Here is a 25,000-nt window from a genome sequence, read left to right as displayed (position 1 = left end):
TTACACTGATGACCTGAGAGGGCGCTATACACAAATCCCGCTCCCCTTTATTACCTTCAGCGTGTCCACAAAGAAGATCTTCACCGTACAGTCCAACAGGGACACGGCGAGGAGTCGACCGTCCGGACTGAACCGCACACACAACACGTCCTCGTCCATCTGTAACACCCGGCTCTGCTTCACCGCCAGCCGCCGACTGAAGGACAACAACTCCCATCATCCTCAGCACTGGACTGATTATAGTTACTACAACTCCCATCATCCTCAGCACTAGACTGATTATAGTTACTATAACTCCCATCATCCTCGATTACTTACATCCTCTCAAGTTGTCCATGTCCTCTTGGTGTACTACTACTACTCCCATCATCTGCACACTCCCATATCTCCTCCCTGCTCTCCCAATGTACCACTACCCTCATCATCCTCCATTCTGTCTCTCTCGGTGCACCATTACTCCCATCATGCGCATACTCCCTCATTTCCTCCCTGCTCTCTTGGCGCACCACTATCCACATCATCCTCCATTCTTTCCCGCTCTGTGCACCACTACTCCCATCATCCTCCATTCTTTCCCTCTCTTGGTACCACTACTCCCATCATCCTCCATTCTTTCCCTCTTGGAGCACCACTACCCCCATCATCCGCTTCTCACCTGCTCTGGGCGTCGCTTTCGTCGTTCACCAGTTCAAACTCCCAGAACTTGACGCACTTGTCGGCTCCCCCAGTGGTGAATCCGCGCTATGACACAGAGGAGAAGCAGTTATTGGGATGGACACTCCCCCATCAGGTGACCGCACAGATGTAGATGCTCCCTACCTGGTCAGGTGACAAGGCGATGGACCAGACGGCGCCATCATGAGCGTCCACGGCATCCAGCTCAGTCCCCGACGCCAAATCAAACAGCTGCAGCTTTCCGGACTGAAAAGAAACAAGAGGGATGAGGGCCTGGCGGGGAGAACGCCCACAGGACCCCCCCGGCAGAGGACGCGCACGGGACCCCACTCTCCCTTGAGAACGCACACATGGACCACCGCGGAGTGGCGCTCCCAACGTCTTACCTTGGTGCCGACTATAACGTGTCTGTCACCGGGAACGAAAAGCGAGCACAGGGCGTAGTCACATGACATGGTGCGGATACACTGCAGCGTAGACCTGCGGGGAGAGATAGGCGGACAATAGAACAGCAGAATTATGAACGCAGCTCCGGAGGTGACTAGAGGACAGAACCTTTACCTGTTCCAGATTTTCACCGACTCAGCGGACGCGGAGAGCACGGCGATATTATCGGAGCTGAACGCCAGGGTCCGGACGTCGCTGCGGTGCCCCCCCAGGGTGAGGCGGGAACTCTTTGTACTCTCTACGGCCCCGGCCCCTGTAGGATCGGCCCCCATGGAGAAGCATTCTACACTGTTATTCTGCAGCAGGACCACCACCTTCAGCTCCCCCCTAGAGAGCAGCAGGTCACATGATCTGTAAGGGCAGAGGTCACAGCGGTCACTGATGGCTCCTACAGACGGTAGTCGGGACAAGGGGGAGGGGTCAGGTTCTCACTAACTTGATTTTCGAGGTGGCTTTAATTTTCCCAAACTTCACGATTTCGTCCTGAAGAGTCTGCTCCACCTCCGGCTCCTCCTGTCTGCGGCACAAAAACCATCATCACCCGGACAACTACCCCCAACGGGCACCATGAACCCCCCCGTGTGACGGGCTACACAGAGGGAAGATTACAGATCAAACTGCAGAATAGTGAGTGCAGCTCTGGAGTATAATACAGGATATAACTCAGGATCAGTACAGGATAAGTAATGTAATGTATGTACACAGTGACCTCTCCAGGAGAATAGTGAGTACAGCTCCGGAGTATAATACAGGATATAACTCAGGATCAGTACAGGATAAGTAATGTTATGTATGTACACAGTGACCCCACCAGCAGAATAGTGAGTACAGCTCTGGAGTATAATACAGGATATAACTCGGGATCAGTACAGGATAAGTAATGTAATGTATGTACACAGTGATCTCACCAGCAGAATAGTGAGTACAGCTCTGGAGTATAATACAGGATATAGCTCAGGATCAGTACAGGATAAGTAATGTAATGTATGTACACAGTGACCTCACCAGCAGAATAGTGAGTACAGCTCTGGAGTATAATACAGGATATAACTCAGGATCAGTACAGGATAAGTAATGTATGTACACAGTGACCTCACCAGCAGAATAGTGAGTACAGCTCTGGAGTATAATACAGGATATAACTCAGGATCAGTACAGGATAAGTAATGTAATGTATATACACAGTGACCCCACCAGCAGAATAGTGAGTACAGCTCTGGAGGGTGTGGTCACTAGGTGTGTCTGTGTGTTGCTGAGCTCCTGAGACTCCAGACTTCCAGTGGAAAGAGGCTGATTTTTTCCACCTGCTTTCCCAGGAAGGTGTCAGATTCCTGGGGAAGAGCCTCCTGCAATGGAGCCTCATGGCTCCACTTCCCGTTCTAGGCTGGCAGGGAGTGGAGTGAAGTGAAAACTTCGACAGCCATTGTTCCGGCCGGGAGAAGATCTGGCAGAGTCTGCAGAAATGCAGGCTCTGCTTCCCAGGCTACGGGTGCCAGCCAGAGATCCACAGGTGGAAGAAGGCCACAGAAAAGCAGTGTGGAGATGTGGTCGGAGAGTGGGCCCGGGGAGTCCAGCTCCACGTACCGCTCCCGCATGGCCACAAGGTTTGCCGAGTATGAGCAGCGCGGCAGGGAGCTGAGGATGGCCAGAGAGGATCTGCGTGCGGCCCAGAGTCTGATGAGCGCTGGATCCAGAAAGAGCAAGCCAGAACTAAAGAAAAGGATAACATCGCTGAAGGGCGAGATTGTGAAGGTGGAGGCGAGGAGAGCGGAGATACTGGAGGGGAGCGGTCTCTTCAAGGAGAAACTGATCAACAGGGATCGGTTTGCCGCCATGAAATCCCCAGGTAAGGTGGATGATGGGGAGAGTAGTGGCGGTGAAGATAGTGAGGATGGTGGTGAAGAGGTAAAGGAGGAAGAGGAGAAGATGGAGGAAAGTGTGGAAGTTGTAGCTACTCCATGTGACACCCAGGACAGCTACATTGAGGCTGGACAGGTGGCACTTCTGCCGAGCGAGAGTGAGGAGGATGATGTGGAGGGTGAGGCTGGGGGTCTGCTGAGGGCAATTGTGATGCAGGAGTCCCCAGCCCACCTACAGAATTTCACCTTTGGGGACGAGGAGTGTGAGGATGTGGTGGTCCAGCAGAGATAAAAAAAACGGAAGACCAAGGAGACGGTACAATATGTATTTGTCCCCTTCCAGCAGTCTGGGCCAGCTGCAAAGCTGGTTCAGGCTGCGGGCTCCCCCAAACTGCCAGACCCCGTTCCTGTGGTGGAGCGGGGCCAGCATGGGGAGTACAGTATGGCATCAGGAAAGGCTAAGGGCGCAATAGTTGTGAAGCCCACCCATCCTGTCGGTAGGGAAGGGCAGGATGGGCTCATGCCGGGCAGCTCTGGCACTGCAGGACCGCCCCAGGGTAGCAGGGGGCGTATCCAAGTGCCAGAGGCAAGTTACGCTGCCATGTGCTCGGGGGGCGGTTCCCCGAGTACTGTGGGCACTACTGGCGCCGCGGGGCACTCCCCTGTGAGGAGGAGGGGGGTGGGGGGAAGTGTCCGGGCGCCAGAGAGCGTTGAGTCCATGTGCTCGGGGGGCGGTCCCCCCCGAGTACAGTTTGTTCTGCGGGCACTCCCCTGTGAGGGGGGGGAGGGGGGAGTCCAGCGACGTTAGGAGCTATGCTAACGTCGCTGCCGGGGTCCAGGGGGGTCCCCGTCTCCGTCCGTCCCCGGGGGTTACTTGCAACAGCGCCTCCTAGGGGAGACAGGTCGATCCAGGTAGAGGGAAGGGGTGAGGTCGACCTGTCTTTCTGGATAGAGAGGCACGGTTTGGGGGCTTTCCGAGAGCAGAATGGGGAGGTGGTCTGGTCCCTCCCGACAAACGGGCAGGACAATAACTGCAGGAATGTGGTCCGTCTGATTTGGAGGGGTGAGGATGCGTGCCCACCTCGCGCTAAAGTGGTTGAGCTCCTCCTCCAGATGGAATTCAGGGCGAGTGACATCTTTGTCCTGATCCACCCCTACGGTACGTCCGAGTTTGACGTCAGTTTCGTTCGGCCACAGGGTCTCGAACTCTTCTGGTCAAACTACGAGGTGGCGAAGAAGGAGCCCGGCTGGCGGGATTTTGCCGTAAAGGCGATTTCCCGTCAGAACTCAGTCAAGAAGGTGACCGTTTTGACCCGTAACGAGTCATTTTCTTTTTACGACATGACCTGGCTCGGTCGGTATGGGGATGTGACGGACATGCCCAAGAAAAACTGATGAGCACGGGATCTGGTCCGGGGCCTGGACGTTTTCCGTCAAACTCAGGCGTTCAGGGAGTACGGTTGCCCACATTCCGTCAGCCGCCTTCCTTGGACGTGACAGGATCCAGGTCTTCTACCAGGGGCAGCCTAAGGTCTGTCACAGGTGCGGTAGCCCCACCCATTTTAGCGCAGCCTGTACTGTACAGGTCTGTGCTTTGTGTGGGTCATCTGGCCGCATCCTGTAGGCAGATGCGCTGCCATCTGTGTGGTGTCCTCGGGCACCCTTTTAGCCGTTGTCCTAGCGCCTTCGCCCGTGCGGAGGCCGCTCCAGCTGGGGAGAGCTGTTAAGTTGCCTCGGCTGGAGAGGGTACGAGCAGGGATGGGGGCTCACCAGGGCTAGTGAGGAGGAAGGGCCCCGCCAAACTAAGGCGGGAGGAAAATCAGAGGAGGAGTAGGGAGCTGGAGAGTGTCCAAGTGACGGGGGAAGCTCCGGCCCCTGCTCCTGAAGCTGGCCCTGAAATTACTGAAGCCCTGGAGGAGGACGTGCTGGATGAGGAGATCAGGAGACTGGGCGAAGAGGAAGGCAATATGGCCGACTCTTCCGATTCCTCCCACTATGAAAGTGTGGATGAGGAGAGTGTAGAGAAGGCCAAAAAGACAGACAAGGGCAAAAAGGAAAGGGAGAAAGAAGAGGTCCAAGCCCTCTCTCCCTCGTACTGCGGGCAGGGTCCAAAACGGAAGCCTGACTGCCCCCCCTCTGGTTGACCTGTCAAACCGGTACCTCGTCCTTGATAACATCTCCTCCCCCTCCTTGGAGTGGGAAGGTGAGGGCGAGGTGCCTAGGGAGAAAGAGCCTCTGGGGGGAACTGGGCCCTGTCCTGTTGAGGCACCTTCCTCGGAGGGCAGGGCTAGACCGGGGTCGGACGGAGACGGGGACCATATGGACCAGAGGGAGTCCAAAAAAAAGAGGTAAAAGCGGTCCTGCCCTTTCTTCTTCTTCTGGGGATGAGGGCACGAAGAAGAAGGGGAAGAAAAAATAAAGGTGAGGCCGTCTAACTCAATCACCCATGATGGCGGCACTCACCCCATTGACGCTGGCATCCATTAACTGTGCCAGTATAAAGTCGGATACGGCTAGATTCGCAGCCTTTGATTTTCTCGGCCGTGTTGAAGCCGACATTTTCTTTTTACAGGAGACCAGGTTGTCAGATCTAGCCTCTCTGGTTAAAGCCAGAAGAGAGTGGAGGCGCGGGCCCTCCCACTGGTCTCTTGCGGCTGAGCCGTATAGTGGGGTGGCGGTCCTTTTTACCACTCCGGTTGAATGCAGATGGGTTATTGAGTTACAAATGGGGAGGTGCCTGATCTCAGACGTCCTCATGAAGGGGCAAGAAGCTCCGGCTCATTAACATCTACGCCCCACAAACCAAGTGGGGCCGCAAAGATCTCTTTATGAGGATTAAGCCCTTCCTTTTTACTAGCCGGCAAGTGATTTTTGGAGGGGACTTCAATAATGTCACGAGGTCCCAAGATAGGAGATGTTCCAATAGTCCGCTGGCTTACGATAGCGTGGCCCTCAATAATATAGTTAGGTAAGCTCGCCTAGAGGACGCCCACATCCGGAGCGCCTCAGGCCACGTGGGTTTCACCTATCATCGAGGTAGCTGCAGGTCTAGGATAGACAGGTTTTATTTAAAGGAGGAAGCCGTCTCTTCCGCAGTGTCCGTGGTTGAGGTGGAATTCTCCGATCACTGTATGATTTTGTTTTCCTTGAATGTTTCAGAGACCCCCCGGATGGGTAAAGGTTATTGGAAGCTGAATTCGTCCCTCCTGGAGGAAGCGGAGATAAGACAGTCCTTTGAGGATTTTCTTCAGAGTCAGGTATCTTTACTGGAACTTTGTAGTAGTAAGTCAGAGTGGTGGGAGATATTCAAGAAGCAGATTGCGGGGTTCTTCCGCCAGCTCTCGAGCCTCAGGTCCCTGAATAGGTACCGCCTGTATCAGGGTCTGAGGAGGAAACTCAAGCTCTTGTCTCGACTGGAGGTAGCTGAGAGGATATCTCCAGAGTGAAGTCCTTGCTGATGAGGTTCAGTATGATAGGCACGCATCTTTGGTTTTTGAGAGGGATTACGGGAGGTACCGCTCGCCCGACTGTTACAAGAACTGTAAGATGTCAGTGAGTAGTAAAGTGGTCTCAGGACTGATTGATAGTACAGGATCTCTGAATCGGTCCAGATCAGGGATCCTGGAGGTCGTCAGATCCTTCTACTCGCACCTCTTGGGAAGGAAGGATCTAGATCGAGACAGGATGTCGGCTTTCCTGGCTGAAACTATTCCTGAGCCAGGGGTAGACCCCTCTCTTGATGTTTTGGCAGAAGAAATCAGGGAAGAGGAAGTGAGACTGACGATCGAGGGGCTCGCCCCCAAGAAGTCGCCAGGTTCGGATGGCTTAACATCGGAGTGGTACAGGACCTTTAAGGAGTCTTTAGCTCCCCTCTTGACTGAGGTATTCAATGAGTGTCTCTCCTCGGGCACTCTACCAAAGTCAATGAGGAGGTCAGCCCTGATTCTTCTGTCAAAGGGTAAAGATCCTAGCCGGATTGAGAATTGGAGGCCCATAGCTCTTCTCAATACGGACAGGAAACTTCTGGCTAAGATACTGTTTAATCGGTTGGTGAAGTTTGCACCCCGGCTCCTTTCGGGGGCCCAGCATTGCTCTGTTCGAGGCCGAAGCACCTTCAGTGCTGTCCTCAGTGTCAGGGAGGCAGTGGAGCGGAGTAGTGCCGGTCTTTGGAAGGGGTACATGCTGTCAGGCCAAAGCATTTGATCGGGTGAACCACGAGTACCTCTGGTCCGTCCTCCTGAGATATGGCTTACCGAGTACTTTTGTGAATTGGCTTGTCACCTTATATGCAGGGGCAGAGAGTTTCCCGCTGGTGAACGGGTGGTCTGGCCGCTCTTTTGTGGTGGGATCCGGAGTCCGTCAGGGTTGTCCTTTGAGCCCGCTGATATAAGTGTTCGTAATCGATCCCTTCGTCCGGAGGGTAGATTGTGGGCCGTTGGCGGGAGTCAGGATGAGTCTGGCGGAGCCGGATGTCGCCCAGAGAGTGGTGGCGTACGCTGATGAGGTCACTATTTCGTCTCCTCACGGGAGGAGGTCGATGTGGTGATGTCAGAGGTGGACCGCTACTCTGAGGCATCCGGGTCCAAGTTCAACCGGGATAAGTGTGAAAGTGTTTGGCTGGGAGGGGGAGATCCCACATTTGATCTCCCGGACACCCTTCCAGGGCTCCAAGAGTCAGCAAAAATTCTGGGCATCACATTCGGCCAGGATGATTATCCCACCAAAAACTGGGACGGTAAGCTCCAGGATGCCACTCAGAGGGTGAACCAGTGGAAGGGTTGGTCTATGACCCTCAGGGAAAGGGTACACCTGATCAAATCGTACCTGCTCCCCTTGTTTATCTATCTGGGCAGCGTATGTATCTTGCCAGAGGCTTACTATACTAGGATCTACAGCCTGTTTTTCCAACTGTTATGGGGGAACAGGATGAACCTAGTCAAGAGGGAGGTTACGTACCGCACGAGGAGACTAGGGGGGTTTATCTATGGTAAATCCTGTGGTGTTCTTAACGAACACCTTCTTGAAAGCCAACATTGCAAACCTCTGGAAAGAGAGGGCTCCTCCGTGGGTACTCTCCTGCAGGGAATGGTTTCGGCCTTTCTTCCAGGAATGGGAGACAGGAGGGCAAGTGAAGGACCTCCGTACACCCCATGGATATCTTCCGGCTTACGCTACCCCGACTCTGAAGGCGATACGTCGGTGGGGTCTGGGAGTGTGGGAGATCAGGACCCAGTCAAGGCGTCTCCTTGACAAACGGGTTCTGTTGACCCACTTCCAGAAGCCTCTGGTGCTCAGGGACTGCCCAGGTCGGGATCTGAGGGTGGGGTTGTATCTTTTAAACATGAAAAGGATCCCCCAGAAGTTTTGGGACTTGGCCTGGCGCTGCTTTCAGGGGAAGCTATATGTGCGGGACAATTTGAAGTGTAGGAGATCTGATGACCGGGGGTGTCCCCGAGAAGAGTGCGGGGACATGCTGGAAAGCATGGACCACTTCCTGCTTCATTGTCCCTTTAACATAGGGGTCTACAACAGGGTGGGCGCTTCCATCGGCTGGAGTCAACTTGCCGGCCTTGTCTATCCGGAGTGGGCTTATGGGGCATTCAGGAACCTGGGTGGCCGAGATCGGGGGAACTTTATTCTTAGTCAGTTTAGTGGTTAGGTACTACACGTGGAACGCACAGTGTTTAGTGTCGACCCAACAGAAAATCCTCTCCGAGGTGGAGGTCTGTAGGAACATCACTGGTGACCTCGGGAAGATCAGGTCTCTGGAGTATGGCAGTCTTGGTAACAGTAGGGCTTCTCTCCTGTGGAGAGGTTTCTCATTTCATGTGCCCTAGGTACTAAACCTTTTGGGTAGAGTACCTTTATTTTGGTTAGGGGCAGTGTTAAAGGGGTAGAGATACAGTGAGGGCAGGGTCAGATTTATTGTAGGGATAGAATTAGGGAGAATTGTAGGGGGAGTTAGGGAAAGAGTATAAAATGATTTATGTATCAGGTCTGCCATCCTTCTCCCTGGTGGTGGGCTGATGCATGTTCACATTAGCTTTTTGTTTTGTTTTCAGTTGACATGGTATGAAGAGCTTACAGGCAACCAAACTTGGGCCTAAAGGGGGTTATGGTTAAGAGTGTATAAGTTTGTATATAAGTTGGTTGGGAGGAGTGTTAGGTGGGGAGGGTGTATTTGTGGGTTGTGTTTTTGTGGTGTTTTGGGGACCTGACATGGGTCAGTTAAGGACTGGACTTTGAGACGGTATGGACTCTGACCCATGTACAGGAGGGGTGGTGTGGGTGAGGGGACAGTTTTAGTGTAGGTGTTTTCTGTTTTCTGTAGTGTATTTATTATATTTTGTATATTTTCTGTGATTTTTGTATATATTGTGTTTTGTATTTATATTGTCTTATATTGTATAGTGGCAGTCGGGCCAGTAGTAAAGTGGTGTCATATGTGTGTATGTGTATGTTTATTGTATGTGTATGTTTATTGTATGGGTATGGGTATGTTTATTGTATGGGTATGGGTATGTTTATTGTATGGGTATGTTTATTGTATGGGTATGTTTATTGTATGGGTATGTGTAGGGTATGTGTGTATGTATATACACACACACACACACACATATATATACATATATACATCAATGAAGAAAATCTGCAGCACTACTTATCCAATACAGCAGCGGGTGCCAGCGCCCCAGACCCGATCAAAATCCATGTAATTTAAATGTAGAAAAAGCGCAGCACTCCTCAATAACGTGAAAAAAAGTGGTGGTTTATTGGCTCACATAGCAGCAACGTTTCTGTCCTACCATAGGACCATTTTCAAGCTTAGTGACACAACTCAAGTAGGGGGTATATATACCCAAACATATGTGTGTAATCAACATTATAATCAAAATAAACAATCAAAATAAAGTGCATAAGTGCAAAAAATACATTGCATTGCAAGCAGTGTAAACAGTATCAAAAGTGTACAATCATATTATATAAAGTGCATTACATAAAGTGTACGATAGATTAAAAACATGCTTGAAAATCTCGTAATACATATAATTGTCTATTAATAACTGCAGCTGATAACAATATTAAATAATGTATAGTAGTAAGTGGAGATACCTGTGAGATGCTCCTAAGCATAACAGTATGGCGCCCGCAGCATGGGACGCCGTTCTACTATTGCGAGCGACTGAGTTCCGGTCAGGTGAACATATCACATGACTAACAGCAATCACGTGATGCTGTAGTCATGGAACCCACAGACGCCTGAACTTGCGCCCGTGAGAAGCATATGGATCAGATGGGAGAATGGTCTAGAGTGTGAACAGCGCCCGAGGGATGGCACCCAATCAATCCCAATGTACAAAGTAATAAGATATTGCACAGGATAGGAGAAATGAAATAGAGATAAAATAAATTCAAATAAAAACATACTGATAAACGAAAATGCATATAAAAAATAATAAAATTAAATAAAAAATAAAATTAAAAATTTAATAAAAATTGACAAATAAATCAAAAGATACTGGTACACTAAACCAATGTAATTTTTTATTATTAATCTTCTCTTCCTTGGGTTAGGGAAGGAGGATAAAGGCCATCTACTAAAGACCCTCCCTGGTTTGTAGGGCGACCCCGGATGTGTCCAGAAACCGGGTCACCACCCGAGGATGCTAAAGGTTCATCCAACGAACACGAGGTTCTGTTAGGAATCCCCGGTTCGCTGGAGTTCCCACTACAGCCAAATTTGTGCTAATATTTAAATAGCACCATAGACTCGTGCATATATAATAATATTTAGGCCAACCTCCAGATGTCAAAATGATGAAAGTAAATGATAAATTAAAAAAAAAAAAAAAAAAATAACATAACAAATAATGATTATATAAAGTATAAAAAATAATGAAAAAACTGAATACAAAGAAGGAAAAGGAATTATATTGATAGTTGAAACCAATAGAGCATGTAGTTAGTACATCTGGATTTATTGCGTACCCACTCAGGGTCTTTTTTCTCACTATTGACCATGTCACCATCTATATATACATCAATATACTTATAAAAACCATGAAAATATTAAATAAAAAATATATGAGCAGTCGCACAGGTGTCTTCCACTTTGAGGTTCTGAAAAACGGAAAAAAAGAAAGAAAAAAAGAAAAATGGAAAATTAGTAAAAATCAATAATAGCAATATATAACAATAATCATATCCATAATCATAATAATACAGGTCTAAATTGTGTCAAAGGAGTCCTAGCTGAAGTTGTATAAATTTATCAACAGATGTAATTGTTGAAGATTGTCAAGAGGTCTGAATAGAGTAAAGGAAATATGCTCACCACTCAGATTATATTAAAGTCGACATTAAGACCAGTAGGACGGAGTGTATTCAACTGATGAATCCACCAGAATTCCCTCTGTTTTAACCTTGCCAACCTATCACCACCCCTGTTGGGCTTGGGGACAGATTCTAGTGCCATAAATTTTAAATCCTTGTCAGTGTGTCCTACTTCAGTGTAATGCTTTGAAACAGGAAGATCCATCCTGTGCTTACGGATGCTGTATCTATGGTTGTTGAGGCGCACCTTGAGACTGCACGTGGTTTGACCCACATAAAGCAGTCCACATGGGCACACCAACACATAGACCACCCAACCGGAGTCACACGTCAGGAACTGTCTCAACCGGTATTTTTTCTGTTGTGGGATGGGTAAACTCATTGCCCTTCAACATTGAGGGACAGTTGATACACGTGAGGCAAGGAAAGGATCCTTTTCTTTGGGATCCTAGGAAAGTTTGATGACTGACTTTCTGTGAAGGAACCTCTGTTTTTACTAGATTGTCTCTTAGATTATATGATCGTCTGTACGACATCAGAGGGTTCGCTCTGAACTCACTGATATTTTTAAAACTATCTCGCATAACCCCTTTGTTGGAAATTTCTAGACATAACATTTAGTGTCTCCATTAACTTGGAACTGTCATCCACGATCCTCCTTGCTCTCAGCATCTGGCTGTAGGGCAAGGAGTTAACCATTTTACGCGGATGACAGCTCCGGAAATGGAGCAAGGTATTTTCATCTGTAGGTTTGGAGTATAGTGTAGTATTTAGATGTTGTCCCATTTTGCAAACCATCACATCAAGAAAGCTCACTTCCTGTTTGGAATAAGTCATAGTGAATTTGATGTTGTCCTCCATATTGTTTAAGAACTCATGAAAAGTGTGTAGCTCTTCCTCAGAACCACTCCACAGGAGGAAGACGTCGTCTATGTAACGCCACCACCCCAGACAATGTCTGAAGTGGTGGCACACATAGACGACGTCTTCCTCCAATGAACCAACATATAGATTTGCATACATTGGCGCAACATTCGTCCCCATAGCGGTCCCAACTAACTGTAAATAATATTTGTCATCAAAAATAAATTAATTGTTGGTCAAGATTAATTTTTATAAATCTAACATAAAACGTTGGGCCGCTATGGGGAAGTCTGTTGTCGCCAATTGCTTTTGAACTGCAGCAATCCCTTTATTGTGATCAATAGATGTATAGAGACTGGAGATGTCAAGTGAAACCAGGATTGTATCTGCAGGTATGTTGGTATTGTGTATTTTACTTAGAAAATCATTAGTGTCACGTATATACGACTGGGCCCTAAAGACCAATGGTCGTAGAACTCTGTCCAAAAAAATTGAGGCATGACTCTGTACCGCCTCCCTACCCGAAACGATCGGGCGGCCAGGTGGATTAGACAATGATTTGTGAACCTTTGGCAGGATATACAGTGATGGTGTTTTGGGATATTGTATCAAAAGGAATTCCTTGAGTGGCTCATCAATAATACCTGCTGCCAAAGATTCACAAACAAGGCTAGAGAAACGTTTCTGTATATCAGGACATGGATCTCTATCCAACAATTGATATGTACCAGCGTCCATGAGCTGTCTGTACACCTCCTTCCTATAATCAGCTGTGTCCATGACCACGATCCCACCACCCTTGTCTGCAGGCTTGATGGTGAGATCGTGGTCATGGACAAGCTGATCAAGGGCAATCCTCTCAGCCCTAGTTAAATTAGGATGCTCTCTACCGGAAGGCCTCTCTTTCAATATTTCAATATCTTGTCGTACCAAAGACAAAGGTCTCCAAAGGATGAGACATCAAGACAGGATTGAATGTGCTCTTATTTCTAAGATCAAACTTATTAAGCTGTAACATACAAGTATTGGTCTGAGACCCAGTCGAAATATCGGCATGGGTGTCAAACCAAATCTTAAGATTTCTAAAAAAAAATACTGTAAATCACATTCAATTTTATACCAATCCGTGTTGGTCATAGGGCAAAAAGATAGTGCTTTAGAGAGCAATTGTACCTGAGTCTCTGTCAGAGTGTGAGATGAGATGTTTATAACCGTGTCTGTTATTTCTTCTTCTGTTGTGGACGGGGATTGTTGTTCCTGCCTGTTCTCTGTGTTCTGGTTCTTCCTTGGCCTGTGGCGTTTTCGCCCCCCTCTCCTTGTGGGTTTCCTGGAGATGGGTTCGAGACAGAGTCCTCCCCTAAAAAATCATTAGTGGGAAAAACATGAAAATCAGAATCCTTCTGAGCCGTTTTTTTCTTCCCTGGTTTCGGGGTGGCATATTGTTGATTGGGCACATAAAGATTTTGTTGATGCCACGTGTATACACGTCCTTTAGCATAATCTCCTGCATCCCTATGCCATTTCTTTTTCTTGACCTCCATAACATCATTTTTGTACTTATCAGGGATGCAGGAGATTATGCTAAAGGACGTGTATACACGTGGCATCAACAAAATCTTTATGTGCCCAATCAACAATATGCCACCCCGAAACCAGGGAAGAAAAAAACGGCTCAGAAGGATTCTGATTTTCATGTTTTTCCCACTAATGATTTTTTAGGGGAGGACTCTGTCTCGAACCCATCTCCAGGAAACCCACAAGGAGAGGGGGGCGAAAACGCCACAGGCCAAGGAAGAACCAGAACACAGAGAACAGGCAGGAACAACAATCCCCGTCCACAACAGAAGAAGAAATAACAGACACGGTTATAAACATCTCATCTCACACTCTGACAGAGACTCAGGTACAATTGCTCTCTAAAGCACTATCTTTTTGCCCTATGACCAACACGGATTGGTATAAAATTGAATGTGATTTACAGTATTTTTTTTTTAGAAATCTTAAGATTTGGTTTGACACCCATGCCGATATTTCGACTGGGTCTCAGACCAATACTTGTATGTTACAGCTTAATAAGTTTGATCTTAGAAATAAGAGCACATTCAATCCTGTCTTGATGTCTCATCCTTTGGAGACCTTTATGTCTTTGGTACGACAAGATATTGAAATATTGAAAGAGAGGCCTTCCGGTAGAGAGCATCCTAATTTAACTAGGGCTGAGAGGATTGCCCTTGATCAGCTTGTCCATGACCACGATCTCACCATCAAGCCTGCAGACAAGGGTGGTGGGATCGTGGTCATGGACACAGCTGATTATAGGAAGGAGGTGTACAGACAGCTCATGGACGCTGGTACATATCAATTGTTGGATAGAGATCCATGTCCTGATATACAGAAACGTTTCTCTAGCCTTGTTTGTGAATCTTTGGCAGCAGGTATTATTGATGAGCCACTCAAGGAATTCCTTTTGATACAATATCCCAAAACACCATCACTGTATATCCTGCCAAAGGTTCACAAATCATTGTCTAATCCACCTGGCCGCCCGATCGTTTCGGGTAGGGAGGCGGTACAGAGTCATGCCTCAATTTTTTGGGACAGAGTTCTACGACCATTGGTCTTTAGGGCCCAGTCGTATATACGTGACACTAATGATTTTCTAAGTAAAATACACAATACCAACATACCTGCAGATACAATCCTGGTTTCACTTGACATCTCCAGTCTCTATACATCTATTGATCACAATAAAGGGATTGCTGCAGTTCAAAAGCAATTGGCGACAACAGACTTCCCCATAGCGGCCCAACATTTTATGTTAGATTTATAAAAATTAATCTTGACCAACAATTATTTTATTTTTGATGACAAATATTATTTACAGTTAGTTGGGACCGCTATGGGGACGAATGTTGCGCCAATGTATGCAAATCTATATGTTGGTTCATTGGAGGAAGACGTCGTCTATGTGTGCCACCACTTCAGACATTGTCTGGGGTGGTGGCGTTACATAGACGACGTCTTCCTCCTGTGGAGTGGTTCTGAGGAAGAGCTACACACTTTTCATGAGTTCTTAAACAATATGGAGGACATCATCAAATTCACTATGACTTATTCCAAACAGGAAGTGAGCTTTCTTGATGTGATGGTTTGCAAAATGGGACAACATCTAAATACTACACTATACTCCAAACCTACAGATAAAAATACCTTGCTCCATTTCCGGAGCTGTCATCCGCGTAAAATGGTTAACTCCTTGCCCTACAGCCAGATGCTGAGAGCAAGGAGGATCGTGGATGACAGTTCCAAGTTAATGGAGACACTAAATGTTATGTCTAGAAATTTCCAACAAAGGGGTTATGCGAGATAGTTTTAAAAATATCAGTGAGTTCAGAGCGAACCCTCTGATGTCGTACAGACGATCATATAATCTAAGAGACAATCTAGTAAAAACAGAGGTTCCTTCACAGAAAGTCAGTCATCAAACTTTCCTAGGATCCCAAAGAAAAGGATCCTTTCCTTGCCTCACGTGTATCAACTGTCCCTCAATGTTGAAGGGCAATGAGTTTACCCATCCCACAACAGAAAAAATACCGGTTGAGACAGTTCCTGACGTGTGACTCCGGTTGGGTGGTCTATGTGTTGGTGTGCCCATGTGGACTGCTTTATGTGGGTCAAACCACGTGCAGTCTCAATGTGCGCCTCAACAACCATAGATACAGCATCCGTAAGCACAGGATGGATCTTCCTGTTTCAAAGCATTACACTGAAGTAGGACACACTGACAAGGATTTAAAATTTATGGCACTAGAATCTGTCCCCAAGCCCAACAGGGGTGGTGATAGGTTGGCAAGGTTAAAACAGAGGGAATTCTGGTGGATTCATCAGTTGAATACACTCCGTCCTACTGGTCTTAATGTCGACTTTAATATAATCTGAGTGGTGAGCATATTTCCTTTACTCTATTCAGACCTCTTGACAATCTTCAACAATTACATCTGTTGATAAATTTATACAACTTCAGCTAGGACTCCTTTGACACAATTTAGACCTGTATTATTATGATTATGGATATGATTATTGTTATATATTGCTATTATTGATGTTTACTAATTTTCCATTTTTCTTTTTTTCTTTCTTTTTTTCCGTTTTTCAGAACCTCAAAGTGGAAGACACCTGTGCGACTGCTCATATATTTTTTATTTAATATTTTCATGTTTTTATAAGTATATTGATGTATATATAGATGGTGACATGGTCAATAGTGAGAAAAAAGACCCTGAGTGGGTACGCAATAAATCCAGATGTACTAACTACATGCTTTATTGGTTTCAACTATCAATATAATTCCTTTTCCTTCTTTGTATTCAGTTTTTTCATTATTTTTTATACTTTATATAATCATTATTTGTTATGTTATTTTTTTTTTTTTTTTTTTTTTTTTAATTATCATTTACTTTCATCATTTTGACATCTGGAGGTTGGCCTAAATATTATTATATATGCACGAGTCTATGGTGCTATTTAAATATTAGCCCAAATTTGGCTGTAGTGGGAACTCCAGCGAACCTGGGATTCCTAACAGAACCTCGTGTTCGTTGGATGAACCTTTAGCATCCTCGGGTGGTGACCCGGTTTCTGGACACATCCGGGGTCGCCCTACAAACCAGGGAGGGTCTTTAGTAGATGGCCTTTATCCTCCTTCCCTAACCCAAGGAAGAGAAGATTAATAATAAAAAATTACATTGGTTTAGTGTACCAGTATCTTTTGATTTATTTGTCAATTTTTATTAAATTTTTCATTTTATTTTTTATTTAATTTTATTATTTTTTATATGCATTTTCGTTTATGTTTTTATTTGAATTTATTTTATCTCTATTTCATTTCTCCTATCCTGTGCAATATCTTATTACTTTGTACATTGGGATTGATTGGGTGCCATCCCTCGGGCGCTGTTCACACTCTAGACCATTCTCCATCTGATCCATATGCTTCTCACGGGCGCAAGTTCAGGCGTCTGTGGGTTCCATGACTACAGCATCATGTGATTGCTGTTAGTCATGTGATATGTTCACCTGACCGGAACTCAGTAGCTCGCAATAGTAGAACGGCGTCCCATGCTGCGGGCGCCATACTGTTATGCTTAGGAGCATCTCACAGGTATCTCCACTTACTACTATACATTATTTAATATTGTTATCAGCTGCAGTTATTAATAGACAATTATATGTATTACGAGATTTTCAAGCATGTTTTTAATCTATCGTACACTTTATGTAATGCACTTTATATAATATGATTGTACACTTTTGATACTGTTTACACTGCTTGTAATGCAATGTATTTTTTGCACTTATGCACTTTATTTTGATAATTGTTTATTTTGATTATAATGTTGATTGTACACATATGTTTGGGTATATATACCCCCTACTTGAGTTGTGTCACTAAGCTTGAAAATGGTCCTATGGTAGGACAGAAACGTTGCTGCTATGTGAGCCAATAAACCACCACTTTTTTTCACGTTATTGAGGAGTGCTGCGCTTTTTCCACACATATATATATTATATATATATATATATATATATACATATATATATATATATATATATATTTATATATATATATTTATATATATATATATATTTATATATATATATATATATATATATATATATATATATATATATATATATATATATATATATTTGTGTATTCATTAAATTTTAATTTTTTTTCTCGAGGGGGCCGCTCCCCTCCGGTGTCTCTGCCCGCCTGGCCTCCGGCTTCGCGGTCTCGTTTTTCGGCGGTGTTATCCTTCTCTTCGGTTCTGGCTTGCTCTTTTTGGGTCCAGCGCTCGCCGGATTCTGGGCCGTGCGCAGATCCTCTCTGGCCGTCCTCGGCTCCTTGCCGCGCTGGGCGTGCTTCGCGAGCCGTGCGGGTGCGGTGCTGGGCTCTTTTGGCCCTCTCTCCGGCCGCATCTCCGCGCTGCTTTTCTTTGCCCTTCTTTCACCTGTGGATCTCTGGCCGGGAGGCAGAGCTTTATTTTGTAGCGAGTTTTGCTGAGCAATTATTATTATTATTATTTTTTTTTTTTTTCTCCCCTGAGTAAGGATAATTTTTGAGTTATAGCCAAGTTGTGCTACCTTTATGATCTTTTTTATAAGCCAAGTTGGGCTATTTTTATGTAATTTTTTATTTTTTTTTAATTATTTTTTATTTATTTATTTTTGGTATGCGTGTTTGGTGTGAGTCATTTTGGTATGGGGAAAAAGTGTATTTTAGTAAATTTGGGCTGGCCGGTTAGGCAGAGTTTGTTTTTGTATTTTATTTTTGTTATGTTTGTTATAGCTGGTTAAGCTTGTTTTTGTTTTATGTTTTGGATTGGATGCGTTTTGTATTTTTATAATAAAAAGAGTTACAGGATATAACTCAGGATCAGTACAGGATAAGTAATGTAATGTATGTACACAGTGACCTCACCAGCAGAATAGCGAGTACAGCTCTGGAGTATAATACAGGATATAACTCAGGATCAGTACAGGATAAGTAATGTAATGTATGTACACAGTGACCTCACCAGCAGAATAGTGAGTACAGCGCTGGAGTATAATACAGGATATAACTCAGGATCAGTACAGGATAAGTAATGTAATGTATGTACACAGTGACCTCACCAGCAGAATAGTGAGTACAGCTCTGGAGTATAATACAGGATATAACTCAGGATCAGTACAGGATAAGTAATATAATGCATGTACACAGTGACCTCACCAGCAGAATAGTGAGTACAGCTCTGGAGTATAATACAGGATATAACTCAGGATCAGTACAGGATAAGTAATGTAATGTATGTACACAGTGATCTCACCAGCAGAATAGCGAGTACAGCTCTGGGGTATAATAAAGGATATAACTCAGGATAAGTACAGGATAAGTAATGTAATGTATGTACACAGTGACCTCACCAGCAGAATAGTGAGTACAGCTCTGGAGTATAATACAGGATATAACTCAGGATCAGTACAGGATAAGTAATGTAATGTATGTACACAGTGACCTCACCAGCAGAATAGTGAGTACAGCTCTGGAGTAGAATACAGGATATAACTCAGGGTCAGTACAGGATAAGTAATGTACACAGTGACCTCACCAGCAGAATAGTGAGTGCAGCTCTGGGGTATAATACAGAATATAACTCAGGATCAGTAAAGGATAAGTAATGTAATATATGTACACAGTGACCTCACCAGCAGAATAGTGAGTACAGCTCTGGAGTATAATACAGGATATAACTCAGGATCAGTACAGGATAAGTAATGTAATGTATGTACACAGTGACCTCACCAGCAGAATAGTGAGTACAGCCTTGGGGCATAATACAGGATATAACTCAGGATCAGTACAGGATAAGTAATGTAATGTATGTACACAGTGATCTCACCAGCAGAATAGTGAGTACAGCTCTGGGGTATAATACAGGATATAACTCAGGATCAGTACAGGATAAGTAATGTAATGTATGTACACAGTGACCCCACCAGCAGAATAGTGAGTACAGCTCTGGAGTATAATATAGGATATAACTCAGGATCAGTACAGGATAAGTAATGTAATATATGTACACAGTGATCTCACCAGCAGAATAGTGAGTACAGCTCTGGGGTATAATACAGGATATAACTCAGGATCAGTACAGGATAAGTAATGTAATGTATATACACAGTGACCTCACCAGCAGAATAGTGAGTACAGCTCTCGGTAACCATGGCGCCCATACACTCCCATCCCCCCATCCTCCACTTACTTCTTTTTGGCTTTTTTCCGCTTTCTTTCCATCTTCTTGGAGATTTCTTCTTCATTCAGGACACAGAAAACTTCCAGCCAAGAATCTGTTCCCTGTAAGTGAAGAGGCGATGAGGTCGGGCAGCAGGGGGCGCTACTACAGGCAGAGGACACACAGGCTCCTTCCTATAGGGGTCATTTATCACTCGGGGTGAAGAGCGGTAACTCTGGGATACTGCTGTGGGTGTGGCTTCTATAAAGGGGCGGGCAAACAATGTCACACTCCTGTTTTGGCTCTGATGACTCACATGACAGGCCAGGAAGCGCCTCGTCCGGTCGGCCCCCAGCGTCACCACCCGATCCCGTCCTTCTCTCATGATGGAGCCGTAGCGCTGGCAGCTCAGGATGTGCTGAGGACGGAGAATAAAACGTTATTACATCAAAGTCTCCTCCCACTCTGCGCCAGGACCGGCGGGTGCATCCTACCTCCTGTGACTCCTCCTCCTCATCTCCGGACTCCTCTGAAGGACCTTTCGCCTTTTTTAGCCGCGGCTCCTCCGGATCTTCAGTCTGTAAGAAGGATCAGAAAACTATAACAATGCTGCCCCCTGGTGACCACTGCCAGACACAGCCAGAGAACTCTGTCCTCCTAGACTATGACAGCAGAGCCACCACCTGCCCCTCACAGGGTATAGAGGCGGCCACAGGGGGCAGTGCAGAGAAGTGGAAGATGTGAAGACTTCATCACAACCAACACATCCAGCACCCGCCACGAGAATATCCAGCACCCCCCGCCACTAATATATATCATGCACCCCCCGCCACTAATATATATCATGCACCCCCCGCCACTAATATATATCATGCACCCCCCGCCACTAATATATATCATGCACCCCCCGCCACTAATATATATCATGCACCCCCCGCCACTAATATATATCATGCACCCCCCGCCACTAATATATATCATGCACCCCCCGCCACTAATATATATCATGCACCCCCCGCCACTAATATATATCATGCACCCCCCGCCACTAATATATATCATGCACCCCCCGCCACTAATATATATCATGCACCCCCCGCCACTAATATATATCATGCACCCCCCGCCACTAATATATATCATGCACCCCCCGCCACTAATATATATCATGCACCCCCCGCCACTAATATATGTCTCCAGCACCCCCCGCCACTAATATATATCATGCACCCCCCGCCACTAATATATATCATGCACCCCCCGCCACTAATATATGTCTCCAGCACCCCCCGCCACTAATATATATCATGCACCCCCCGCCACTAATATATATCATGCACCCCCCGCCACTAATATGTCTCCAGCACCCCCCGCCACTAATATATATCATGCACCCCCCGCCACTAATATATATCTCTCCAGCACCCCCCGCCACTAATATCTCTCCAGCACCCCCCGCCACAAATATCTCTCCAGCACCCCCCGCCACAAATATCTCTCCAGCACCCCCCGCCACAAATATCTCTCCAGCACCCCCCGCCACAAATATCTCTCCAGCGCCCCCCGCCACAAATATCTCTCCAGCGCCCCCCGCCACAAATATATCTCCAGCGCCCCCCGCCACAAATATATCTCCAGCGCCCCCCGCCACAAATATATCTCCAGCGCCCCCCGCCACAAATATATCTCCAGCGCCCCCCGCCACAAATATATCTCCAGCGCCCCCCGCCACAAATATATCTCCAGCGCCCCCCGCCACAAATATATCTCCAGCACCCCCGCCACAAATATATATCCAGCACCCCCGCCACAAATATATATCCAGCACCCCCGCCACAAATATATATCCAGCACCCCCGCCACAAATATATATCCAGCACCCCCGCCACAAATATATATCCAGCACCCCCGCCACAAATATATATCCAGCACCCCCGCCACAAATATATATCCAGCACCCCCCCGCCACAAATATATATCCAGCACCCCCCCGCCACAAATATATATCCAGCGCCCCCCCGCCACAAATATATATCCAGCGCCCCCCCCGCCACTTATATCTCTCCAGCGCCCCCCCCCGCCACTAATATCTCTCCAGCGCCCCCCGCCACTAATATATCCAGCACCCCCTGCCACAAATATATATCCAGCACCCCCCGCCACTAATATATATATCCAGCACCCCCCGCCACGACCATCATCATTGGCGTTACCATTATCACCACCAACACACCAACCACGACCAAAACCACCCCCCCCCCCCCGCGACCAGCACCCCTGCCTCACTTAACTACAGTACACCCGCCACGACCACCACCTACAGCACACCTGCCACAACCATCTCCATCGCCAGCACACCCACCATGCTTATCATTAACCACAGCACACCCACCAAGAGACACCAGCACACCCACCACAACCATCATCTTCAGCACACCCATCATTTGTCTTACCATCATCACTACCAAAACATCCAGCACACTTACTAAGACCATCTTCATCTCCACCACCACGACCCTCCTCCTCCTCCTCACCACCATGATCATCCTCCTCCTCCTCTCCACCACCATGATCATCATCCTCCTCCTCCTCTCCACCACCACCATGATCATCGTCCTCCTCCTCCTCTCCACCACCACCATGATCCTCCTCCTCCTCCTCTCCACCACCACCATGATCCTCCTCCTCCTCCTCTCCACCACCACCATGATCCTCCTCCTCCTCCTCTCCACCACCACCATGATCCTCCTCCTCCTCCCCACCACCACCACCATGATCCTCCTCCTCCTCCTCTCCACCACCACCACCATGATCCTCCTCCTCTCCACCACCACCACCATGATCCTCCTCCTCCTCCTCTCCACCACCACCATGATCCTCCTCCTCCTCCTCTCCACCACCACCACCACCATGATCCTCCTCCTCCTCCTCTCCACCACCACCACCACCATGATCCTCCTCCTCCTCCTCTCCACCACCACCACCACCATGATCCTCCTCCTCCTCCTCTCCACCACCACCACCATGATCCTCCTCCTCCTCTCCACCACCATGATCCTCCTCCTCCTCTCCACCACCATGATCCTCCTCCTCCTCACCACCATGATCCTCCTCCTCCTCTCCACCACCATGATCCTTCTCCTCCTCCTCCTCTCCACCACCATGATCCTCCTCCTCTCCACCACCATGATCCTCCTCCTCCTCCTCTCCACCACCATGATCCTCCTCCTCTCCACCACCATGATCCTCCTCCTCCTCCTCTCCACCACCATGATCCTCCTCCTCCTCCTCTCCACCACCATGATCCTCCTCCTCCTCCTCTCCACCACCATGATCCTCCTCCTCCTCTCCACCACCATGATCCTCCTCCTCCTCTCCACCACCATGATCCTCCTCCTCCTCTCCACCACCATGATCCTCCTCCTCCTCTCCACCACCATGATCCTCCTCCCTCCTCTCAACCACCATGATCCTCCTCCTCCTCCTCCCCACCACCATGATCCTCCTCCTCCTCCTCCCCACCACCATGATCTCCTCCTCCTCCTCCTCTCAACCACCATGATCCTCCTCCTCCTCTCCACCACCATGATCCTCCTCCTCCTCCTCTCCACCACCATGATCCTCCTCCTCCTCTCCACCACCCATGATCCTCCTCCTCCTCCTCTCCACCACCATGATCCTTCTCCTCCTCCTCCTCTCCACCACCATGATCCTCCTCCTCTCCACCACCATGATCCTCCTCCTCCTCCTCTCCACCACCATGATCCTCCTCCTCTCCACCACCATGATCCTCCTCCTCTCCACCAACCATGATCCTCCTCCTCCTCCTCCTCCTCATCACCACCATGATCCTCCTCCTCTCCACCCACCATGATCCTCCTCCTCCTCCTCATCTCCACCACCCATGATCCTCCTCCTCCACCACCATGATCCTCCTCCTCCTCATCTCCACCACCATGATCCTCCTCCTCCTCATCTCCCACCACCATGATCCTCCTCCTCCTCCTCATCTCCACCACCATGATCCTCCTCCTCCTCCTCATCTCCACCACCATGATCCTCCTCCGCCCTCCTCTCCACCACCATGATCCTCCTCCGCCTCCTCTCCACCACCATGATCCTCCTCCGCCTCCTCCTCATCTCCACCACCATGATCCTCCTCCTCCTCCTCCTCATCTCCACCACCATGATCCTCCTCCTCCTCCTCATCTCCACCATGATCCTCCTCCTCCTCCTCATCTCCACCATTGATCCTCCTCCTCCTCCTCATCTCCACCATGATCCTCCTCCTCCTCCTCATCTCCACCATGATCCTCCTCCTCCTCCTCATCTCCACCATGATCCTCCTCCTCATCTCCACCACCATGATCCTCCTCCTCCTCCTCCTCATCTCCACCACCATGATCCTCCTCCTCCTCCTCCTCATCTCCACCACCATGATCCTCCTCCTCCTCCTCCTCTCTCATCTCCACCACCATGATCCTCCTCCTCCTCCTCATCTCCACCACCATGATCCTCCTCCTCCTCCCTCCTCATCTCCACCACCATGATCCTCCTCCTCATCATCTCCACCACCATGATCCTCCTCCTCATCATCATCTCCACCACCATGATCCTCCTCCTCCTCCTCCTCCTCATCTCCACCACCATGATTCCTCCTCCTCCTCCTGCTCATCTCCACCATGGCGGCCTTCATCACCAGTCTATTAGTATATTAGGGTTTTTAGTTTATTTATAATCTACTTTTTCGGCGTTCATCTCCGTGCGGTTTTGACGCCGCCTCCACATCTACCGTTCTACACCAAAAGTCCCCCGACAAGTCTTCTGTGTGTGAACGAAGACCAGACAATTCTCCCAAAAATTGGGAAGTGTCAGGACACACAAAGCTGAAGGGGGATTTGTGCTCCACCCTACTGAGGGTCATACGTCGCCCCCTATAGTCCTGGTGGTGTAGAGGGTGTTTGGGGGCCACATGATCTTTTACCTCACTGACATAGGAGACGGTCCAGGCCCTCAGTTTCACTGTCTGCTGATCCCCGTCAG

At 47.7% G+C, this 25,000-nt stretch overlaps 1 protein-coding gene across 1 annotated transcript in view; it reads right to left on the bottom strand.

Moving 5' to 3' along the window:
• The window catches only part of WDR3 (WD repeat domain 3), a gene marked incomplete at its 5' end in the record, with an annotated part of 34,568 nt that extends 9,592 nt beyond the window's left edge, over window positions 1-24,976 (bottom strand). The window contains 10 exon segments of the mRNA XM_056559987.1: window positions 55-196; window positions 656-741; window positions 820-921; window positions 1,062-1,155; window positions 1,237-1,473; window positions 1,559-1,639; window positions 19,988-20,079; window positions 20,274-20,375; window positions 20,452-20,535; window positions 24,942-24,976. Coding sequence (XP_056415962.1) covers window positions 55-196; window positions 656-741; window positions 820-921; window positions 1,062-1,155; window positions 1,237-1,473; window positions 1,559-1,639; window positions 19,988-20,079; window positions 20,274-20,375; window positions 20,452-20,535; window positions 24,942-24,976 — 1,055 coding nt within the window.
• Window positions 24,977-25,000: the final 24 nt, after the last annotated feature.

The sequence above is a fragment of the Hyla sarda genome, chromosome 2, assembly GCF_029499605.1.
Source record: "Hyla sarda isolate aHylSar1 chromosome 2, aHylSar1.hap1, whole genome shotgun sequence".
Lineage (NCBI taxonomy): Eukaryota > Metazoa > Chordata > Amphibia > Anura > Hylidae > Hyla > Hyla sarda.
Note: the sequence above shows the minus strand (reverse complement) of the source record. Positions and strands in the feature narration are given on the sequence as shown.